This window comes from Rhinolophus hipposideros (genome assembly GCF_964194185.1).
Source record: "Rhinolophus hipposideros genome assembly, chromosome: 4".
NCBI classification, from domain to species: domain Eukaryota; kingdom Metazoa; phylum Chordata; class Mammalia; order Chiroptera; family Rhinolophidae; genus Rhinolophus; species Rhinolophus hipposideros.
The window spans coordinates 14,536,156-14,557,817 of record NC_138050.1 but is presented as its reverse complement, the minus strand read 5'-3'; the positions used below and the strand labels follow the sequence as shown (position 1 = coordinate 14,557,817).

General features: G+C 34.1%; 1 protein-coding gene across 5 annotated transcripts in view; it reads left to right on the top strand.

Annotated features, from left to right (window-relative positions):
• Nucleotides 1-9,400, top strand: part of TRPC4 (transient receptor potential cation channel subfamily C member 4) — a 221,037-nt gene extending 211,637 nt beyond the window's left edge. For 4 of the 5 annotated variants that reach the window (XM_081046159.1, XM_081046156.1, XM_081046158.1 and 1 more), the window contains one exon: nucleotides 670-6,952. In XM_081046159.1, the coding sequence (XP_080902285.1) occupies nucleotides 670-1,392 (723 nt within the window). In that variant the 3' untranslated portion in view covers nucleotides 1,393-6,952. Of the gene's footprint in view, nucleotides 1-669; nucleotides 6,953-9,295 lie in introns of those variants that run through there. The other variant, XM_081046160.1, reaches the window with a different exon arrangement.
• Nucleotides 9,401-21,662: the final 12,262 nt, after the last annotated feature.

Below are 21,662 nucleotides of genomic sequence, written 5' to 3'. Positions count from 1 at the left end.
CCAAATTTTGGAGTTGAATGATTCATGGTGCTTTGGGAGATAAATTAGAGGCAGGAGATGACCTCAAAAGCCACCGTCAGGTCAGACTGAGAATTCAGATATCCAAAAAGAGAATCAAAAAGGATGGATCTCAGGAATGCTGTCTGACTTGATGCATTTTGCAGAACTAAGTGGCTGACCCAAGGGTTGGGGTAAAATCAACTCCAAGGTGTTAGACAATGGAAAGTACTGCCGACTCTAGGAACGGTAGACTCCACTTTAATTATTTTGTTATAGATGTCCCTTTGGACAGCTAATTGTGCCTTATTAAAAATCTTTACAAAATGCATCCCTGAGAGTGTGATGTGACTTGAAAGCAGATGAGTATTGGAAGAGGAAGTATTTGAAACTTTAGTCCCCCCAAAAAAACAATACACTTAACTACACAGTTGTTCCTTTTCACTTCAGTAAGTTCATGTTCCTTTTCACTTCAACCTTAGGTAGTCTCTCTATTACCTCATAATGCCACAAATGCCAGGAAAAAAACTGAAATTCTAGATAGAACCACTGGAATCCTAGCTCTTAAAAATGAGTGAAAACACATCAGACCCATATAGGAAATGCGTAAATGATGTTTCCTAATGTTTATTTAAGTTACAAACTAATTCCATCATTTTAAATTTCATTTAGGAACTAAAGCAAGACATTTCTAGTTTCCGCTTTGAAGTCCTGGGGTTACTGAGAGGCTGCAAAGTCTCTGCAGTCCAGTCCGCTCAGGCCGCGAAGGGCTCTCCCAATTCAGCAGACTCCGATGAAAAGAGTGATAACGAAGGCAGCAGCAAAGACAAGAAGAAGAACTTCAGCCTTTTCGATTTAACCACTCTGATTCACCCGCGATCGGCAGCAATTGCCGCAGAAAGACACAGCATCAGCAATGGCTCCGCCCTGGTGGTACAGGAGCCCCCGCGGGAGAAGCAGAGAAAAGTGAATTTTGTGACCGATATCAAAAACTTCGGGTTATTTCACAGACGATCAAAACAAAACGCTGCCGAGCCAAATGCCAATCAGATCTTCTCTGTTTCAGAAGATGTCGCTCGTCATCAGGCTGAAGGACCCCTGGAGAAAAATATTCAACTGGAATCTCGAGGACTAGCTTCCCGGGGTGACCTGAGCATCCCAGGTCTCAGTGAACAGTGCGTATTAGTAGACCATCGGGAAAGGAATACGGACAGCCTGGGTTTACAGGTCAGCAAGAGAATGTGTTCGTTCAAGTCAGAGAAGGTGGCGGTGGAGGACACGATTCCAATAATACCAAAGGAGGAGCGCGGAAAGGAAGAGGACTCCAGCACAGGCTATGACGTCACCCTCCCAGACTCAGCTACCCATGACGATTATGTGACCACGAGATTGTGATACTTGAAGGAGGAAGCGTTTATCCTACGTATACATATTTTCCATTGGGGGGAGCTGTTTAAAAGTAAAGTAGCAAATGCTAACTTAACACTTGATAGCATTTATCCACTGTGGCATAATAACGTGTAACATGTTTAAATAAGGCAAAGGCTATCAGAAATCCTTGTTTTGGACCCTGCTTTTGCTTTCACAATTTGTGTTACAATTTTTTGTTGTTGTCGTTGTTAATAAATAAATACACCTTGTATTATTTTACTGTTGCAATATCCCACAGGAAATTTTTAGCTATCTTTTTCAATTAAAACAAATGCAATTACTTCATGTGGTAGTTGACTCCTATAATAGATATTTTTATATGCAAACATCAATGTAGCTGAATTATTAGAGCGTTTTATAAATTTTTAGGGTCTCTAGAGATGGGTACTCATTAAGAACATTTCACTTAGCCCTACAGTTTAGCTTTAAAAGACAAATATTAGCAAATTATTTCTTAAAAACATATAAATAATTATAGTACGCAATTAAAGCAAGCAAGCCTTCTTCTCATGGAGTCATGATTTTCCTTAAAAGTGAAAGTCAAGTATACTTTGTGGAGTTTTAGTTTGTGCAGTTTTTCCTTTCAGAAAGTAAGTTTTTCTAATAAATTTTAATGGTTGATGATTTTTAACGTTTTGTCAGAAAAAAGTTTTACTTCAAGTTTTTTTTTTTTTTTTAATGACCCTTTTCAGGTTCAACTGCTGATCAGTATAAATACTGTTTCCCCGAAAATAAGACCTAGCCAGACAATCAGTTTTAATGCATCTTTTGGAGCAAAAATTAATATGAGACCTGGTATTTATCATATGTTATATTATGTTATTATATTATGTTATGTTATGTTGTTACGTTACGTTATATTATATTATATTATATATTATATTCCCGGTCTCATATTATGTAAAATAAGACCTGGTCTTGTATTAATTTTTGCTCCAAAAGACAATTAGAGCTGATTATCCAGCTAGGTCTTATTTTTGGGGAAACACAGTATGGGGCTTTATGAATAATGGAATTTCAAAAAGGTAGAAAAAGTTTTCATTGCTACAAAGGAATCACAACAAATTAGAATAATTTAAGCACCTCAAACAAAGCAAAGTGATTGCATGCTTATAATACCCAGGTGATAATTCATTCTAACAATCTTAAATCTAAGCAAAATTAAATTTTATTTTCAATTAGTGCTATATTGTTGTCAATTCAAAAGAAGTACAAAAACCTAGTAGTTTCCTCTTCTTTCCCACAGAGACTGGTATATAGTTATTTAAAATTAAAATTACCCCAAAATAATTATTAATCTTAGCAGTGGATATAGAAATACAGTTTTCCCCAGAAGGACAACATTCTTAATTGCTTGCTTTTTCTGTAGTTTTCGAAGTGATCTAGCATATATTACACTCCTTCACTGAACTACTAAGAGGAAAATGTTTCTCCTGATATAAAACAGGGACTGGCAACTTTTAAAGTGTAAACTGTATAACTTGTGTCTAAGCCACCATGGAAACAGAAGTTTCCTCACTACATGCAATTCGCCTTTATTTCAAATTAATAGAAAAATGGTGAGTTCATTTTATTTCAGAAATTACCTCCATGGAATAGACAAATTCTGTGTTTTCCTGAAAATAAGACCTAGACGGACAATCAACTCTAATGCGTCTTTTGGAACAAAAATTAATATAAGACCAAGACTTATTTTACTAAAATATAAGACCAGGTTTTATATAATATAATATCGGATCTTATTTTAATTTTTGCTCCAAAGACGCATTAGAGCTGATTATCTGGCTAGGTCTTATTTTCGGGGAAACACAGTTGTATTTGATTTAGCATTAACCAAAAACTGCATAGTGTTACAAAACCCAGTTTCCGATATTCATACATCAAAAATAAGGAATAACAGCAGTAACAATGCCAACCACTGTTTTATGTGCTTTGCACGTATTAACACATATGTGCTGCTCATAATGACACTTTGAGGTAGCTACTATTCCTACCTCCACTTTATCGATGCAGAAACTCAGGCAAGTACTAACTAGGTAGGCTAAGGTTCACAATAAGTGATGGAGCTGTAAGGTGTTGTCCTTCAGAGCCATGCCCTAACCACTGCACTGCACTGCCTCTCAGAACATAAACAGACCAAACAAAAACATGCACATAATAAATAACTCTGGAATTTAGTTGAATGAAGGATTATTTAGTCCCATGACTTTTGGTTTACTATTTCCACTTCTGAAATGCTGTGTTTTGAGAGAGAATGAGTTTAGTAAACTCCATAAATATGTGTCCCTTCCTGTAAAGCAAAAGAAGAATGTGCAAAATTAAAGATGTAGCACATTTGATTCTTTAGACTCAATTACAGTGTGGGGACAGCGCCCCAGAGAGCAGTTTCCAGGCTCTCGGCCTCACGTGGAAAGGTGCTGGCTCGGGTAGTAGACGGCCGTCGGCTGTAGCTGGTTAGCCAATTGGCCACTGATATAACTCCCGCGCCTGTGCTGGAGAGTCTGTTGGTTAGCAGAAAAGCGGACAGAGGTTGCACGTCATGTGAATCCAGCCTCCAGTGAGACTATAGTGGTATGACTCCCCTACCTACGGCTTTTTGGCCTAACCACATCCTGCATTCTTATGTGTGGAGCCAGAACAGAGATCGTGCAGGCCGCCCCGAACAACATACAGTACAGAAGTTAGATTTTTAAAAACATATTTGTTATAGAATATCAAAATTCAACTTGAAATATTAGATTTTAGTTTTCAGAAAATCCATGGGCATTGATAGATTGTTCATTCCTAAATCTGGTTTTGTCCTGTGGATTTAGGAATGGGCCCAGTAGGTTTGGAGAAAACAATAAGCCTTACGAATGTTCTTGTTGCTTCAAGCACACCTTTACCTTAAGTATTATTACATATTAGGACTCAAAATAAGCCCTATTTATGGGGGTAGTGAAATACCCAAATTGTTCTAAGTCAGACATACAATAGTAGGGGAATTGTAGGCTTATTCTCAATACTTGGGGTATTTTCCAATGATTCCATTTTAGCTCTCTCTGATTTTTGTTTTTGGTTTTGTTCCCCAAAGTAAAAATCATATACATCACAATTATACATGCTCTGCCAGAATTTAATTCCAAATTTCCTGTTCCTTTGAATAACAACAACAATAAGGGAAACAAACAAACAAAAAATTCTTAGCGGCTTGTTTATATCCAGGGTTAGGATGCTGATATTTTACAGGTGAACACAGTGATCATAGAGGGATTTACGCGTATTTAGAACCAGTAACACCTTTCTTTTCAGTTTCTGGAAATGATGGTTTCTAACAACTCTCAGAAGTCACTGACATATGCATTTATGAATGTAAACAAAGTTTTGCATATTGTTAGTCCCACGTGTTCTAAAATTAAATATTCTAAATATGTAGTGATATTAGGTAGCATTAAGGAAGATGAATAGGGGAAACATAAGAAAACATAAACAATAGTCGGATTGCAAGTAAAGAGACAATGCTTTTTGAGGTCTTTAAATGAGTAATTTGGAGTTTCTGTTTATTTCTATTCCTAGCAACAAAAAAGTTCCTAAACACCGAAGACTGGTTTCACATCACACCTTCATTTGTATAAATAATGTTCTTGTGTTTCACACCCTCTTGGTCTTCCTGTTGCTCACCTTTATTTATTTATTTATTTACTTTTGCCAGATTGGGTGGAAAAATGTTTAGAAAATTTAGTTGAACTTTAATAAAATTAGGTTAAGTTCACAGCACTTCATTTATCATCGATATATTTTGAAAAACCTATTTATAAGAAAGAATGCTATAAAGATGTACCTCACCATTTGTGACAGATGTATTCTTGAAAACATTTGTGTAAATAAATGTATATTAACTTTAGTAGGGAAACTGGCTATGTAAAAGGGGAAAAAAGATTAAAAATAGAAAGGTAGTGAATTATTTTGTAAAATGATGAATTATTTTTCAAAGTGATGATCATCCTCAAAATGTTAACTGTTTCATAAGCTGGATATTTGTACATTAAATTTTCTTAAATTAGATATTATATTTACTGGCCGGCAATTAAAACACTGCAAAATCATGCTCACTTTTTTGCCTTGACCTGGGTAACACCTTGACAAACTTTAGTAATCAGATACACAAAGCCAAATGATGAAATTTCTTGAGTAACTGTTGGGGTGTAAAGAAAAAAAAACTGATGAAGAGTTAAGGGTAGTAAACTTATAGTATTCTCAAAGAAGCACCCATTTTCCAACCAAAGTGGAAGGTAATCAGTGCTATAAAAATACACTCTTCCAATATTCTATAATCTAATAATTCTGGGATTTAGTTGAGTGAATAAATAAAATTATTTCTTCAGTTTAGCTTTATTATAACTTTTTACTTGTCTTATATTCTCCAAAATTCAGACCTCACAGGAATCATAAAATTTTGAAATTTAATATATCTGGCAGTCTCCTTAAATTTAAATTCAAAAATCTTATTTCACAATATACTACAATGCATTTTGTTTATATAGTGTTATCACATGACAAAAGAAAAATTATAAACTAATTTTGGAGAAACTCATCCTCAGGGCCTTTATGGAACTTATCCAAACATACCCAGCTACTCAGCGGTTGGACTGGATATTAAAGAAAAAATTTTCCATCTAGATATTCAGATGTCTGAGACATTAGGTCATAAATGTCTTGGCTAATGAATTTTTAATCTTGTGCAATTTTATCTTCTTTTCTCTCTCCTTCCATAGAAAATATTTATAGTTATTCAAAGTTTGCCACAGCTAAAAATCAGAATTAGTATCATATTACCTATTTTCCCCTATAAAATCATATTCACAGATTTTTTTAAAAACTGGTTTCTTATCCTTTTTTGAAAAAATACTTTATGGGCCGGCCCGGTGGCTCAGGTGGTTAGAGCTCCATGTTCCTAACTCTGAAGGCTGCTGGTTCGATTCCCACATGGGCCAGTGGGCTCTCAACCACAAGTTGCCGGTTTCGACTCCCTCAAGGGATGGTGGGCTGCGCCCCCTGCAGCTAAGACTGAAAGGACAACAACTTGAAGCTGAATGGCACCTTCCACAACTAAGATTGAAAGGACAACAACTTGACTTGGAAAAAAGTCCTGGAAGTACACACTGTTCCCCAATAAAGTCCTGTTCCTCTTCCCCAATAAAATCTTAAAAAAAAAACACTATTATTTTCACTTGAACTGTAGATTTTGTGATAATTCTTACACACAGTGGTAATAATAAAATGTGTCAAATAATATAAATCTTCTCAACTGAAAAATGATAGAGCTGGAAAATATGAAACTGAACCAAGATTGAGACCAGACCAGATATGGCCGAGCTGTCACTGAGCTGACAAACTGTGAAGCTGTCTCTGCCAGTGAAACACCAGTAACAAAACCATCAGTTTTCTTTAGAGCTGCACTGTCCAACAAATATGGTAGTTACTCTCCACATGTGGCTACTAAGCACTTGAAATATGGCTCTTAGTGTAAAACACACACTGGATTTCAAAGACCAAATATGAAAACAATGTAAAATATCTCATCTCTTACAGTGACTGTATGTTCAAATGATAGTATTTTAGATGCATTGGGTTAAAATATACTAATTAAATTAGTTTCATATGTCTTTTTACTTTTTAATGTAGCTACTAGAAATTTAAAAATATATCTTGGCTTGCATTTGTAATTAGCAGTGCATTTCTATGGATAGTGGAGCTCTGGAGCATCTCTATTTGTTTCATTCAATTCATGTATTTCCATCTTTGTATTTCATAGGTAAAACTTACATATTCAACCGCCCCAAAAATATTGATGTAGCTCAACTATAATTTGCTATCTCTCATTGATTCCCAACTTCTTAATGGAATCACTATTGACAATTCCCTGTTTTTCACGTTTTCCTTGCCTCTGCAAATATAGATATGTATGCATAGATTTAGGTTATAGTTTTTAATTGTTTTTATCAAGAATGGGATTATATTACACCCATAACTCAGTGCCTTGTTTGTTTTTCATATTATGGAGTATCATGGAAGCCTTCTTTAGAGTCATTTAATATAGCAGAGCTGTTTGAATCTATTCAAAGAAATACCTTCATTCGTTGTTTTACCTACTGAAATATATTCATATGCTGTTCTTAAAACCACTGTGGAAGAGCTGCTTATTGGACAAAACATGAGATTTTGAGGAGTAGTTGAGACAAGATGTTTCTGAAAGACAAATAAGCTCATTTCTCTCCTGTTTACAATCCTGCAGAGCTCTCTATTTTCCTTGCGATTAAGTGCAGATTCCATAGCATGAGCTTTCTAAAGTGACCTCACTTTGTGATACCGGCATCATTTCTCAGCATCATTCTTTCAAACACACTAAACTTCAGCCATTCTGAAGTCCTTTTATCTACTTAAGACAATATTTCCCTTTCCCCAACATTTGCAGATACTGTTTCTCCAGGCTTGGATCAGAATTGGACTGAAATTGTATTACTTTAAATAATTTTCTTTAGTCCAGGATTTTAATTATTTACAAATGATATATTTTTAGGGTTTCCTTTAGATGTAATGTTTTACCAGATATCTTTTTTCTTAAAGATTATCTTTTCCTAAACCTGCAGATAATAAGCCGGGTTTCCCCACTCTGGGAATAAGAAGTTAGCTGTATTGAATTCCTTTCAGGGCATCAGTGTACATAGAGAGGTTTCATTTACTCCCAGGAAATAACTCAGTGTTGCTTCAGCATTCAGAATGCAAAATGCCCTGTGGTCTGGAGGAAGGCAGGAAGCTGTCATCTTATTATAGCTGCTGTGGAGTGACCCCAGATCCAGCATTTCACTCATTTAGACCTCATTAGCTGATAAAGTTTCTGGATGAAAGTGTCCTATCTACCTTTAAAATATTGAACTATGCTAAATTACCTTTCTAAAGTGAGAAGAATCAAACAAACAGGAGAGTGGAAATTCAGGAAAAATAAAGGCACCATAAAATATTCAGTTACTAGTTATTTCTTCTGTTTTTTTTTTTTTTCAATTAGACTTGTTTTGTTTTAATTTTGAGATCATTATAGATTCATGTGCAGTTGTAAGAATAATACAAAGGTATTTCATGGACCGTTGACCCATTTTCCCCCAATGGAAATATTTTTGAAACTATAGTACAAAATTAACATAGATAGAATCCACCAATCTTATTCAGATTTCTGCAGTTTTATTGGCACTTGTTTGGCTTGGCTTGTGTGTGTACTTAGTATTTAGTTTTACTGAATTTTACCACATGTATAGGTTTGTGTATCCACAACCATAGTCAAGATACGGAGCATTTCCACTGCCACGAGGATCCCTGGCATTGCTCTATTTTAACCACACCCATATCCTAACAATCCCAGTTCCACACCCCTGAAAACCACTAACTTGTTCTCCATTTTTATACTTGTGTCATTTAAGATTCAATAGAATTATCAATAGAATTCTATAATTCTATATAATTCTATCAATAGAATTATACAGTTTGTACATTTTCTAAGTAGATTATGGTGTTTTTTTTTAACATTGAGTTTTGAGAGTTTTTTTCACGTATTCTAGTACTAGTCTTTTGATAGATATGTATTTTGCACACATTTTCTCCCAGTCTGGAGCTCATCTTTTCATCCTCTTAACAGGGTCTTTCACAGAGAAAAAAATTTTAATTTTGATTAAGTTCAATTTTGCAATCTTACATTTTATGGCAATTCTAACAAGCCACTTCACAGACCTATGTCATGAATATTTTCTCCTGTATTTTTCTAAAAGCTTTATACTGTTATGTTTTTTATTGAACTATGTTGTTTTTCCTATCTTTTTTCTTCCAAATACTTTAGCTTGTAGACACAGAAGAAAAGTCATTTTGAAGAATGGGATTACATACATACGCAGAAAGGACATGATAAGGCGGATTGTTGACAAGCAAACCTGCTGGTAGTAGTGAAATGGGACAACAAGAAAGGTAAATCATTTTTATGAGATAGCAACTGACTTAGTTACCCTGAAATTATAACCAGACTTTTTTGAAGCTTGAAAAATAAAAAGTTCAAATAATATTTCAACTCCATTACATTTTCCCCAACTTCCTGAATCAGATGGAGAAGCTGATGAGCAAAACTGCTATAATGAGACTAGAAGCCAGAAATACAAAAAAATTTCAAATGCATCCCTCTTCATGAAATCCAATTGCTATTTGAAAAAAGCTAGACTTGTTGAAACATGATCTGCCCCTCTATTTTCTGAAGGAAATTTACTACATTTGAAGTTAGTATGTAGATATCATTAAAACAACCAATCACTTGTTTAAAATGATTTTTTTGGCTTTAACAACAAAGAAGTGCACAACAACAAAAAATAATTTGGGTATAAAACCAATGCAACCCATTGGTGTAAACTTAATAAACTAGCATAATAAAATTATGACTACATGAAAATATATGAAGCAATTTAGAAACAAAGCAATTTAGTGCACACACAAAAAATAATAATTGAATAATAGAATGTGGCATAAAATTCCCAAGTTAATTAAAATAATTTCTGAGGCTTGCATTAGAAAGTAAAATTATCAATAATACCTACAAAAATGTGGACTAGAATTTTTGACTAAGTCATTATGATATATAACATCACAATATTTTGATTCTCAAATGGAGATACGGTAATTAACTGAATTGCTTAATCAGTGGGAACAATGGGAATTTTTCTATAAATTGAAAGTTACCACTTACAAAGCACAAAATTGGAAATTGTAACTTAGTTTGTAAAATGAACTATCTTTAATTTTGTTTTTACTTTCTATCATTTCCATCCCCCACCACACACACACATACACACACACACCCCCAATTAGAGATTTTCCCATTGCTAAACAACAGGGATAAAAAGATAAAGTATACTTTCTAGAGGAGCTCACAAAGTCAAATCTGGAAAATCTCACTTACATTCCAAATTATAAGAGGTTAGAAACAGTACTATTTTCCATACAGCTGGTGCTTAGCAGTCAGGGTTGGTAGACTTGAATTTCTTCTTCATCATCTGTTAAGCCAGGTGAAAAGAGACTTTTAAAAAATGAGGTATGTTTTTTAGTTTTCTTTGAGACAAAAATGTGAGAAATACAGAAAAACAGTCTTTAATTTCATGCCTACAATAAATTTATTTAATTGGTGATACATTGATCAACTTTCATCTTCATATTTTTAGCCAGCCACTTGATAAACTGCTTTTTTCTTTAGTTGTTTTTACTTTTGTTCCTGACAATATATAAATAGCCAGGGATTTTTTTTTTCCAGCTTTAGTAAGATCTCACATAGTTACCTTTTTTTCCCCTTCAGTTTTATTGAGATATAATTGGTTTACTGCACTGTGTAAGGTTAAGGTGTATAGCATAATGACTTGACATACATATATTGTGAAATGATTACCACGCTAGTTTAATTAACATCCATCTCCTCACAGTTACAAAATTATTTTTCTTGTGATAAGAACTTTTAGGATATACTCTTAGCAATTTTTAAGTATACCATACAGCAGTGTTAGCTTTAGTCATCATGTTGTACATCACATCCCCAGCACTTATTTATTCTATAATTGGAAGTTTGTGTCTTTTTACCACCTTCATCATATTTCCTCACCTCCATCTCCCTGATCTTTTCTTTTTTGTGGTGAGAACAGATAAACTGCTTTTTGCAACAATTACTCCATTCACAAACATTGATTAAGCACATACTTTGTGACAGGCATTTTAATGCATGCTGAGAAAAAATAATAAATCAAGAAGTCACTGACCTAAAAAAAAAGATTAATCTTCTGGAAATAACAATTCAATATGATAAGCATGGTTTCCCTGAGGAGCATCTAGGAGTTTGGGTACAGTTTTATAGTTTTATAGCTTTAGCCCTTACATTTAGGTCTTTGATCCATTTTGAACTAATTTTTGAATGTGCATTGAGTGAAGAACTTCATTCTTTTTCAAGTGTCTATCCAGTTGCCTCTGCATGGTTTGTTGAAAAGACTGTTGTTTCCCCATCAAAAAGTTTTGGCACTCCTGTCAAAAATCAGTTGACCATAGATGTATGTGTGGACTTATTTCTGTTCTGTCAATTCTATTTCATTGATGTATATGTTTATCTGTGTACCATTACTACACTGTCTTGATTACTATTGCTTTGTAGTTTTGAAATCAGAAAGTTTGAGTCCTCTTACTTTATTCTTGTTTTTAAACATTGTTTTAGCTATTATAAGTCCCTTAAAATTCTACATGAATTTTAGAATCAACTTCTCAATTTCTACAAATAAATTAACTGAGGTTTTGGTAGGGATTTCATTGAATGTGTAGGTCAGTTTGGGGAGTATTTAACATTTTAAGAATGTTAAATCTTCTGATCCATAAACATGGGATGTTTTCCCATTTATTTAGATCTTTAATTTCTTTCAACAATGTTTTATAGTTTTCAGAACATAAGATTGGTACTTCTTTTGTTAAATTTATTCATAAGGACTTTATTTTTTGATGCTATTGTGATTGAAATTTTAATTAATACTTAAGATTCTCAAGTCAGAAATTATTGATACACAAATACATATGAAGAAATTCATTGATATAATTACATTAATTAAAAACTGGATAAAGTGAAATTTCTATCCCGTTACCTTAGAAACTTTTGCTTAATAATGCAATCTCTGAAGATCCAATCTTTTTTATTAATAAAGTTATTTAATGGCTTGAATTATTTTGAAGATGGTATATATAAAAGCCAATAATAAAATATATTATGTATTTAAGCATAGGAATTCTCCATTCCTGTTCAGATTTCTGCTAAATGGTCTCATTTTAATTATTCTGTGTAGTATCTACATAATTTTTGTCAATTTAAATTGCACTATGGTTACATGTGTTAATAACATGTTTGTACTTACACCTAAACCTGGCATTGTCGTCTATCTCGCCATATCATAGTATGAACACAAACTTCCCATGGTTCATTTTTAAGCAGGATCTTTCAAACTATATTGGGTTTTATGTATGTACATACTGTAGCTCATTGATGCTATTATACACTAAGTAACCATTATAGGAGAACTCACAGATATCTAATTATAATCGTAGTGATCAATGAGGAGGAGTAGTAAACTAAAGGAGAAGTAAACTAAAATACTTACTATTATTTTTCATATTTGTAATTATACTATACTTAGTTTTTTATTAATATGGAAAGCACGCCCACAAGTTTTACCCGTTTTCAGAATCAAAATATTCCATTAGTCTTTTATATATGACAGGAAGAAAGATAAATCTAGATACTTTGGAGAATTAGTGCTCAAATTACTTCTTAGACAAGGCCATAATCAGACTAATTGGTTGTGTTAGTTGAAAAAGTGAGATTAAAAGAAAATGATGAGTGGGCTGTATTGGAAAACTAGGTGCACGTAGCTGAAAATTAAGATTGCACTATGGATGATGGGGGAAAAAAGGGAGAAGGAAGATGGCAATAGCACAGCTTTACATTCACATCTCAGTAGAGGAAGGGTTAGGATTGATGCTCCTGACAATGCCTTACTTACTCATTGGCCTTCATTTGCTCTTTCTGTTCCTACAAGGAATTTAAAGAGAAATAAAAATGTATTGAAGAAATCAAATAGGCCAATCATAGATACAAATATGCTGACCATATATATATATATATATATATATATATATATATATATACATAGATAGATAGATAGATAGATAGATAGATAGATAGATAGATAGATAGATATGTATATCTACATGGCATTAAATTGAGTGGGAATTTGTTTGTAATTATGTTTCATAAATAAAAATAGCCAAAGCTCCAGCCCAAATTTGTTGACTGGAATCCTCTGCTTAATGACTGGACTTGAAAGCAAGAAGTTCAGTTTCCAGCTTCATCCCAGTTTTTATTGGCTCATTTGTAAAATGAGAAAATAGCAACTTACTACTCCTGACCAAGGAGCTCAATTATCATTATGATTAAAAATGCAAAAATAAATGAAAAACATTTTTTAAGTATAAGGAATTACATACGCATGTTTTTTTCTTCTCATTCCCTGAAGATAATACCATTAAGGAGCACCAAAGAATTTAGGATTAAGTGACATGTAAGTTTCCTCTCATATAACTTGGATCAAAGAAAAACTATGAAATCACATGAAGGAAGCAGAATGAGCTGCAGGTAAAGCTTTCATTGCAACCTAATCAAATGTATTAATGTGGCAAAACAAAGTTATATATGTCAGAGTGGGGGTGACAGTCACAATTAGAAAAATGTCATAGAGAAAAGGGAAAGGAGTGTCAGAACACCCAGTTTTTGTATTTTGTAGTCACCTACGGCCCTGGAAAAGAAGGATTCTTAGCCCATGAGCTTGGATCACTCAGATCCCATGGGTAAAGCTGACCCAGTTGTGGAGATAAATGAATGAAGGTATGTTAGCTAGATGGCTCTGATATCATGCCTAAAATTTCACTTTTTAATACTAGTGAGGTCCCCATTATAGTTTTATTCATGGAGCAAATGCTGTACTAATGTTGAGTCATGTGTTTTGTTTATGTGACAGTTATAACCATGGAAATCATAAGTAGGCATTTTGATTATAGAAAGCAAGCTTCTAAGTTAAGTAACTTCAGTGTGTGAGAGATGGGACCTTTGAAGACACTAGTTACTCAACACCAAAAAAATAAAAAGATCACAGATACTATCTACTTGGACTTAGATCTGATTCTGAAATTTAGAGAAATAAAAAGAATGTATACGCTAACACAACCTATGAATACTCTAGTGTTTGATTTTAAAGATCAACTTAATATTTTTGCAATATTCTTCTATAGTCGAACGATATTTCCATGCCGCTGACTGTGGCGTTCGACTTTACCCCAGAGCTCAGTGTTCCAGAAAAGAAGTTTAGGAAAGCAGATGTACATTTTTCTATATTTTTGTGTTTTTCAAGAATGAATAACAATAGGAAATGTTTATACTTTAATCATTTATTTTAACAAAATGTAGCACCTTAACTGTAGTTACTTAAAAATATAACTACTGTAATAGTTTTTGGTGGATTTTTGACACATTTTGGGGAAAAAAACTTGAAATCAATTAATGCAGAGAAAAGGTTAAGCTGGTGGTGAGAAAGATGGGACATCAAGAAGCATACTCACATCTCTGACACGAGAAGACGAATAGTTTAAAGGATGGGCAGATGAAAGGAAATGATTGAACAACCTAAACAGCTACAGCCAGAAAAGATCATGGAAAATCAGGCAATATAAGAAAGGAAAGCATTTTAAAGAGAAAATGGCTTACACTGACAAGAGATCAAATAACGTAAAGGTAGAATTTCTCTGGGAACAACAAAAATGTATAACACAGTAGGTTAGAGTTAATTTAAAATGAGATTTACAGGGTGGAGGAGTAATATTCTGAAAGGTGCATTGAAAATTGAAAACATTTCACACTTCCAGCTTCCTCCTCTCAAGGTACATGGGGTGTAGAGAATGAACCACACCCCCACGACAGAGCTATATGGGGAGATGGTTTCCTCAGGTGGGAACCAAAGATTTAGGAGTGGAAAATTGGTGGAAATTATTTTCAATGTAGAGGGTGATTATTTAAAACTCATTTCTTTACAATGAAATAAAAACAAACAAACAAACAAACAAACAAACAAATGTTCCACCGTTTAAACTAGAAGGGAAGACATCATAAAAGAAAATAAATGACTGGGGAGAATAACATTAAGAAAAAGGATATCAAATGGTGGTTCTAATGTGTTGCAAGATTACCTAAAATAATTCATTTTCCAAGTTTTAGTGGATTTGGGAAGAGAGTGGGAGCATTACTTATATTAATCCTCTGAGAAAAATCAGCCTCATCCTAATTGTATTTCTGAAGGGACCTTAGCCCAGGTGAGCAGGTATGTTATGTTACAGGTTCAATTAAAGATTAAGAGTCTAATCAGGAGTTCTAAATAGCAATATATTTATTCATTTGTTGAATGAAAAGAGGAATTGAAATCAGCATTTTTTTTTTGTATCTTGAGAATTATTACTGAAAATCAGGAAAGAAAAAAAAATAACTTGGTTGAGCTGGTGACATAAGCTTATTCGAAACAGATTAAAGGATCCAGTGAAAATTTTACAGGAGATTGGATAAATTAATCTGCAGCTCTCAATTTTTATAACAGTTTTCAAAAATCACCATACCTTCTAAAATTTTTCCTAGCCAGGAACTTGTTTATTTGTTGCTTCTCTTTGCATTTTCTGTTTCTTTTTCTCTAAAATACTACTCGGTAAAAGCAGGGGTTTTATCCATCTTGTTCACTCTTATGTTTCTAGTACCTAGAAGAGTTCTTGGGATATTAGGGTACCCCTAATACATAATTTTGAATAAAGTTTTGAAATGTTCCTACCAGGTTCATTTGCCACCCCAATTTCCTCTATCGATAGGTCAAATAAGTAGGAAGAGTAAAATGTATATAAATTCAATGGTGTTCTAAAATCACAATTTTTATAGAAAATTTAACAAAGAAATGAAGGAAAGAAAAGACTTCTATTTTTGAACACTTAACTTTTACCAGCAGACTTTCACACATATTTTATTTAATGTAGTTCACAAAGGTTGTTGAATAAGTTTTGTAGGTGAAGGAAAAAGAGATTGAGAAAAGTTTAGCGTGTTGTCTTGTTTCAAATGATATGTTTGTGGAATAAGATGGATTTAAACATATGCACTTCACTTCAAAGAGAAAGAAAAAGAAGGAGGAAAAGGAAGAAGAGGGAGAGGAGGAAGATAAAGAAAAGAGGAGAAAAATTATACAGAAAAAGAACTATATACTTCTTGAGATAAACATTTACCTCATAATTTTCACAAGAATTAGATATGACAAACACCATTCCTCCCTCATGCAAAACTGATGATTATAGTGTTTTGTGATTTTTCCAAGTGATTCATAGCTAAAAGGTAGTGCAGCTGGGATCTGAATCCCAAAGCCCATGTTCTTCTGATTATATCAAAGATTTTGACAGAAATACAGAACATATTCAGTTTCATTTAGAACCCAAACTGACTGTAGAATATTCTATTTGGGCTGGTTCTTACAGTCATGAGAAATTGAAGGACATTTGTGTTCCTTCTTTTCCACAAGTCCCCATGATTCAGTTGGTGAGTTACATTGTTTGCATTCACGTATTCGTATTACACTAAAAATGAAATTATGAGGAACTTATGATTAATAAGCTATTATTCCTTACATATATAATTACCATCATAGGAGTAATTGTTTCCTGTCACATTGGAGAACCTGTCAGAGAACTATTGTACGAACAGAAACAAAAAGACTTTTTTCCTTTGCTTTCTGTCTCTACAGACTCACATGTAGAGTTGCCTTGTGATTCAAAAGAAATCCACCCTGAAAGTTACCCCAGGAGTGATCTATGTGATGAAAAATGGAATGATATTCAAAATGATATTTAGTACATTTTCATTAAAGATATATTTAAAGCACTGCATTTTCAGTTAACAAAAGCAGAGCAATTGTAATGGGCTGTGCCTGCCTACTCGAACCTTTCACATCTGTCTGTCTTCCTGAGCTTCCATGCTGTTTCATTCATTTCATGTCTTCACCTACAATAATCATTATAGACTCTCGTAAACGTTTCCATCATCTGATTATCGACTAAGGGATGCATATAATAGCACAGGATGAAACATCCAAAGCTACAGAAGCCAACATTAGCTTTGTGGGCAGAAAAAAAAGGGGGGGGGATAATTGCATCAACATAGAGTCAAGGCAGATTCTGTTGTCATGAATGATGTTTTACAAAGGTTTGTCTAATAAATTTGATCTGAAATCTAATTTGATCTCATAATGTGATCTAATAAATTTAACAAGTGCTGCTTTTGCTTGAAGGTTTTAAAGTATCATATTTTAGAGATTTCTGTTATGCAATTTTTTATACATAGCTATTGCCTGGCTCTAAAATAAAATAAATATTCATGCCATACTCTGTGCGGGATGATTATGATTTCAGCTTTTGAACAAAATTGGCTATTGGCTGATTGGACGAGAACAAATAGGGACACAAATGCTCTTTATCTTTTCCTCTCCGCTTTTGTCCTTCATTCTCTCACCCACTCGAGTCACTAGTTCTCAAAATCAATAATGCCTTTTTTCTCACATCATAATGCTCTCTTGACCTGACTCAAGTAGAGAAATAATGGCAATTGTCACAGTTTAATTCTTTAGCTCACAGGTTATTGCAACAGTAATGTATTTATTTCCAACTTTTCACTCCCTGTCAACAATTCTCTGAGAGAATTGTTTTACAGAAGAGACAAAATGTGATGTGTCCAGGTCCAAAGTCTTTGATCATGAGGATAAAGGGAAAATGTGAACTCCAATCAGGAAGAGAGTGCTACAAGGATGACTTCAAACTTATTTTGACCTTCAAACATATATTTGAATGTTAGTTTGTGCATTGGCGCATGCATTTCTGTGTCATAGTCAGGGAGTAATCACAGCTTGGCTCCCAATGCAGAGACAATTATCAAAGGTGATTCTTCCCAGAGAGGAAAAATTTGGCAATGGCAAAAACTCAGGTGATATATAAGCTTACTGTAGTGGACATAAAAGATCTTTCCATTCTCTCTATTAGTACCATGAAATTCCCTATAAGAAATATTACTATTAAATGTAACAAGAAAAGCTATAAAATTTGACTCAGGAACTGCACATCTTTTAAAAATACTTAGTCTCATTGTTTCCAAATAACATGTGTTATTATTCTGATTGTAAAGACGATGAAACGAAGGGTCTTCTAACATCAAACAGCAGATGGAACTTGTGCCCGGATTCTAATTCTCTGTTTCATGTAATAGCTAATTTTGAGTATTATAGATGAATACCACATATTCTATACTGTTAAAAGTAAACTCTCTTTTTTCTTTATGGCTGCATAATACTCCATTGTATAAATGTACCACAGCTTCTTAATCCAGTCATCGACCAATGGGCATTTCGGTTGTTTCCATATCTTGGCTATTGTGTAAAGTGCTGCAATAAATCTTATCATTTGCAATAACATGGATGGATCTAGAGAACATTATGTTAAGTGAAATAAGTCAGAAAGAGAAAGACAAGTACCATATGATCTCACTTATATGCGGAATCTAAAGAAAAGAATATGTGTATGAACTAATCAGAAACAGTTTTGGGGACACAAAAAACCGAGAGTTGTTAGATGGGCGGGGGGGAGGGGGTTGGGGATGGGGGGAAGGGTGAAGGGATTGGGGGGCGGCTGGTGACCACAGGATGGCCTCAGGGTTTTTTGAGAATTACTTTGGGGAACTTATTCAATAGTGTTTGGGGATTTTGTTGGGTGTCCAATGGACATGTGTCCTGTTTGGGAGACCACCTCAGGGATGCTGTGGATGCCTGGTCATGGCATTGTACACCAGAGGCTGGACATTAATGAATGCCAACTATAATTTTATGTGTATAATGTGATGGCTCGGTATGAGGTCGGGGTGGTGGTGGATGGGGGGAGGGGGGTTCACGGTGTGAGGGATGTAAAAATAAAATAAAATAAAATAAAACTAAAAAAAAAAAAAAAAAAGTAAACTCTCTACCATTTTTCTTTTACGTAGTGCATGCTTTGAGCTTCCCAGTCCTGCTCTCTCCTGTCCATGGTTGCCCATGGGAATCCAGGGTTTAAATTTGAGAATATTACTAATGAAAGAAATCTCAGAAATATCTGAAGGAGTGGATGATCCTTCTCCCCCCTGCAGCTTTAGTAGGGACACACCATTCTGAGTCATAAAACTAATTAAAAGAATCTCACATAATAGGTGGTGAATCAATATCAATTTTTGTTATTTTCCTCTCCAGTATGGAGACATTTGTGAAACTTTATAGCTATTAACTTCCTGTTTTGTATTCTTGCATTATAAAACTGTTCTTTAATGTACAGTTTGTATACCTTTCTCTGAACATCAGAAATTGAGAAGTAAGTTATTATCTCTAAAAATTCTGTCATCGTAATTGATTATCTTACCTAACACATCAGTGCACAGTAATAGTTTAATCAATATATTCTAAAATGCACAGACTTTATCAAAATTATTTATCAAACAATAGAGAATCATTGGCACTTCTGTCTTATACCAACATATATAAAAATATGTCATTTTTAAAAATTGCTTGTTCAGAAGAATATTTGAGGATTGTATCTTGCTTAAATTAACTGTGTGCTGTAGTTTAGTTATTGAATTTCAAGTTAGAGGAAATCTTTAAAATCATCTACCCAGCACTCAAATTTCAACTGAGTCTTTGTGAAGTGAAAATGTATTTACAAGGTTACAGTCAATTAGAAATGGAAGCAACACTGGAACCCAGGTTCACAGATTCCCATCTTAAGTCCAACCTATATGACCAGCCTTGAGAAATTATACTGAATGGCACCTACCCCTGATTACATACTATATTTTGGAGATTCCTACATAAATCTTTCATTCTATGTGAGACCTGATTGGGTTGCTGACTTGCTATGATCCTATGGTGGGCTAACACCTCAGAGCTATAACTAGATCATGCTTAGAGACTATGTTGTAGTATGAGAGACATGATATTTATACTAAGTCACACTCAGGAAGTTGAAGAATGAATTTGTATACTGTATTAATTTACAATATTTCATCTCCTTGTAGAACTTGTCCTGGGCACTACTAAGCACCAGTTACCACACTAAAATGTTTACCACTATCTGGGACCCATTTATTACTACCTGATTGGTAGTGCCTTATTTTGGCTAATTTACAGAAGTGCAAAAAGTCAGAAGACATTAGAATTATCTCAGAATCCATCATTTAGGCCTTATTCTAACTTACCTTCACTAAGAGCTGGCTGCCATAGCACTAAAATGGAGTTAATCGTAATACTTGATTTACTAAGCTATGAGAATCAAATGAAGTCAGGTGTTTGAAAGTTCTCGGTGGTGCAAAAATGTAAACAAACATAAGCTGATGGTTCTCTTGCCCGCACTCAACTTGTAGATGCCACAGAAGCATGAAAGAGATTAAAAGATGCCGGAATCTCTCTCTCTCTCTCTCTCTCTCTCTCTCTCTCTCTCTCTCTCTCTCTCACACACACACACACACATACACACAGATTCTTCGAGAAGAAAACATTTTTATTTTCAAGATTGGGGACAGAATGGTAGTCTAGGATATTATAGAAAGAACGTAGATTGAAGAAGAGATTTCTAGATGTCTATCACTAAGGGAATGGATACGTATAATATCCTATAAGCATAAAATTGAATATTATGCAGTAGTCAAAAGTAACAAACTAAATCTATATAAAGCTATATGGATCAATTTGTAAAACATACCATAGCACTGAGTAAAATATATACATATCTATAGCAAAATATTATTTGCATAAATTCATAATGGGGACACACACAAAATCAAAATATTTTTGCTTACACACACATATATTTATAATCAATTGAGTTTCTATGGGAATAAGAGGAATGCCATGTGGGGTGAGCTTAAATAAAAGAAAACAATAATAAACTAAACAAGGGAAGAGCCTTAACTTTCCCATTATAATGTTTCATGAACAAAGGAATATTGTTATCTTTAATCCGCTAATTTGATGAAGAAAAGAAAGGAGGGTCAGGAAAATAGAGAGGACGAGGAAAGTAAGGATTTCTGCTTAAACTTAGGGTATGCTTCACATGTCTTCACTGTTATTGCAGAAAAGCATCCTATGACGTTTCCACAGTAACCATCCCAATAATGTGTCACTTTCTCTTATTGGTATTTGTATTCATACATATACATATGCACACACACACACACACACACATTTTTTCCACTCAAGTCTTTAATGTCTGCTCAGATAATAGAGGTTTAATAAAGAGCTAACAATAGTCTGACTGTATTTTTGATGTTTGGGCACTTTCAAGCCTCACTCTTCCTTTTCCCCCTCCTGACGCACATCTAGACAAGCCAATAAGAAAGATTACAAGCATTTACTTTCTCCATTGGTGTTGATGGGACATTCAAACTAAACAAATCCAGGCCTTGTGTGAAACCACTCATCCTGGCCCCAGAACTTAACTCCAATGAAAGTCAAAGTCAGTTCTGCCTTCCTGCTCACTCAAGCCACTTTTGAACCATCTGAAAGACT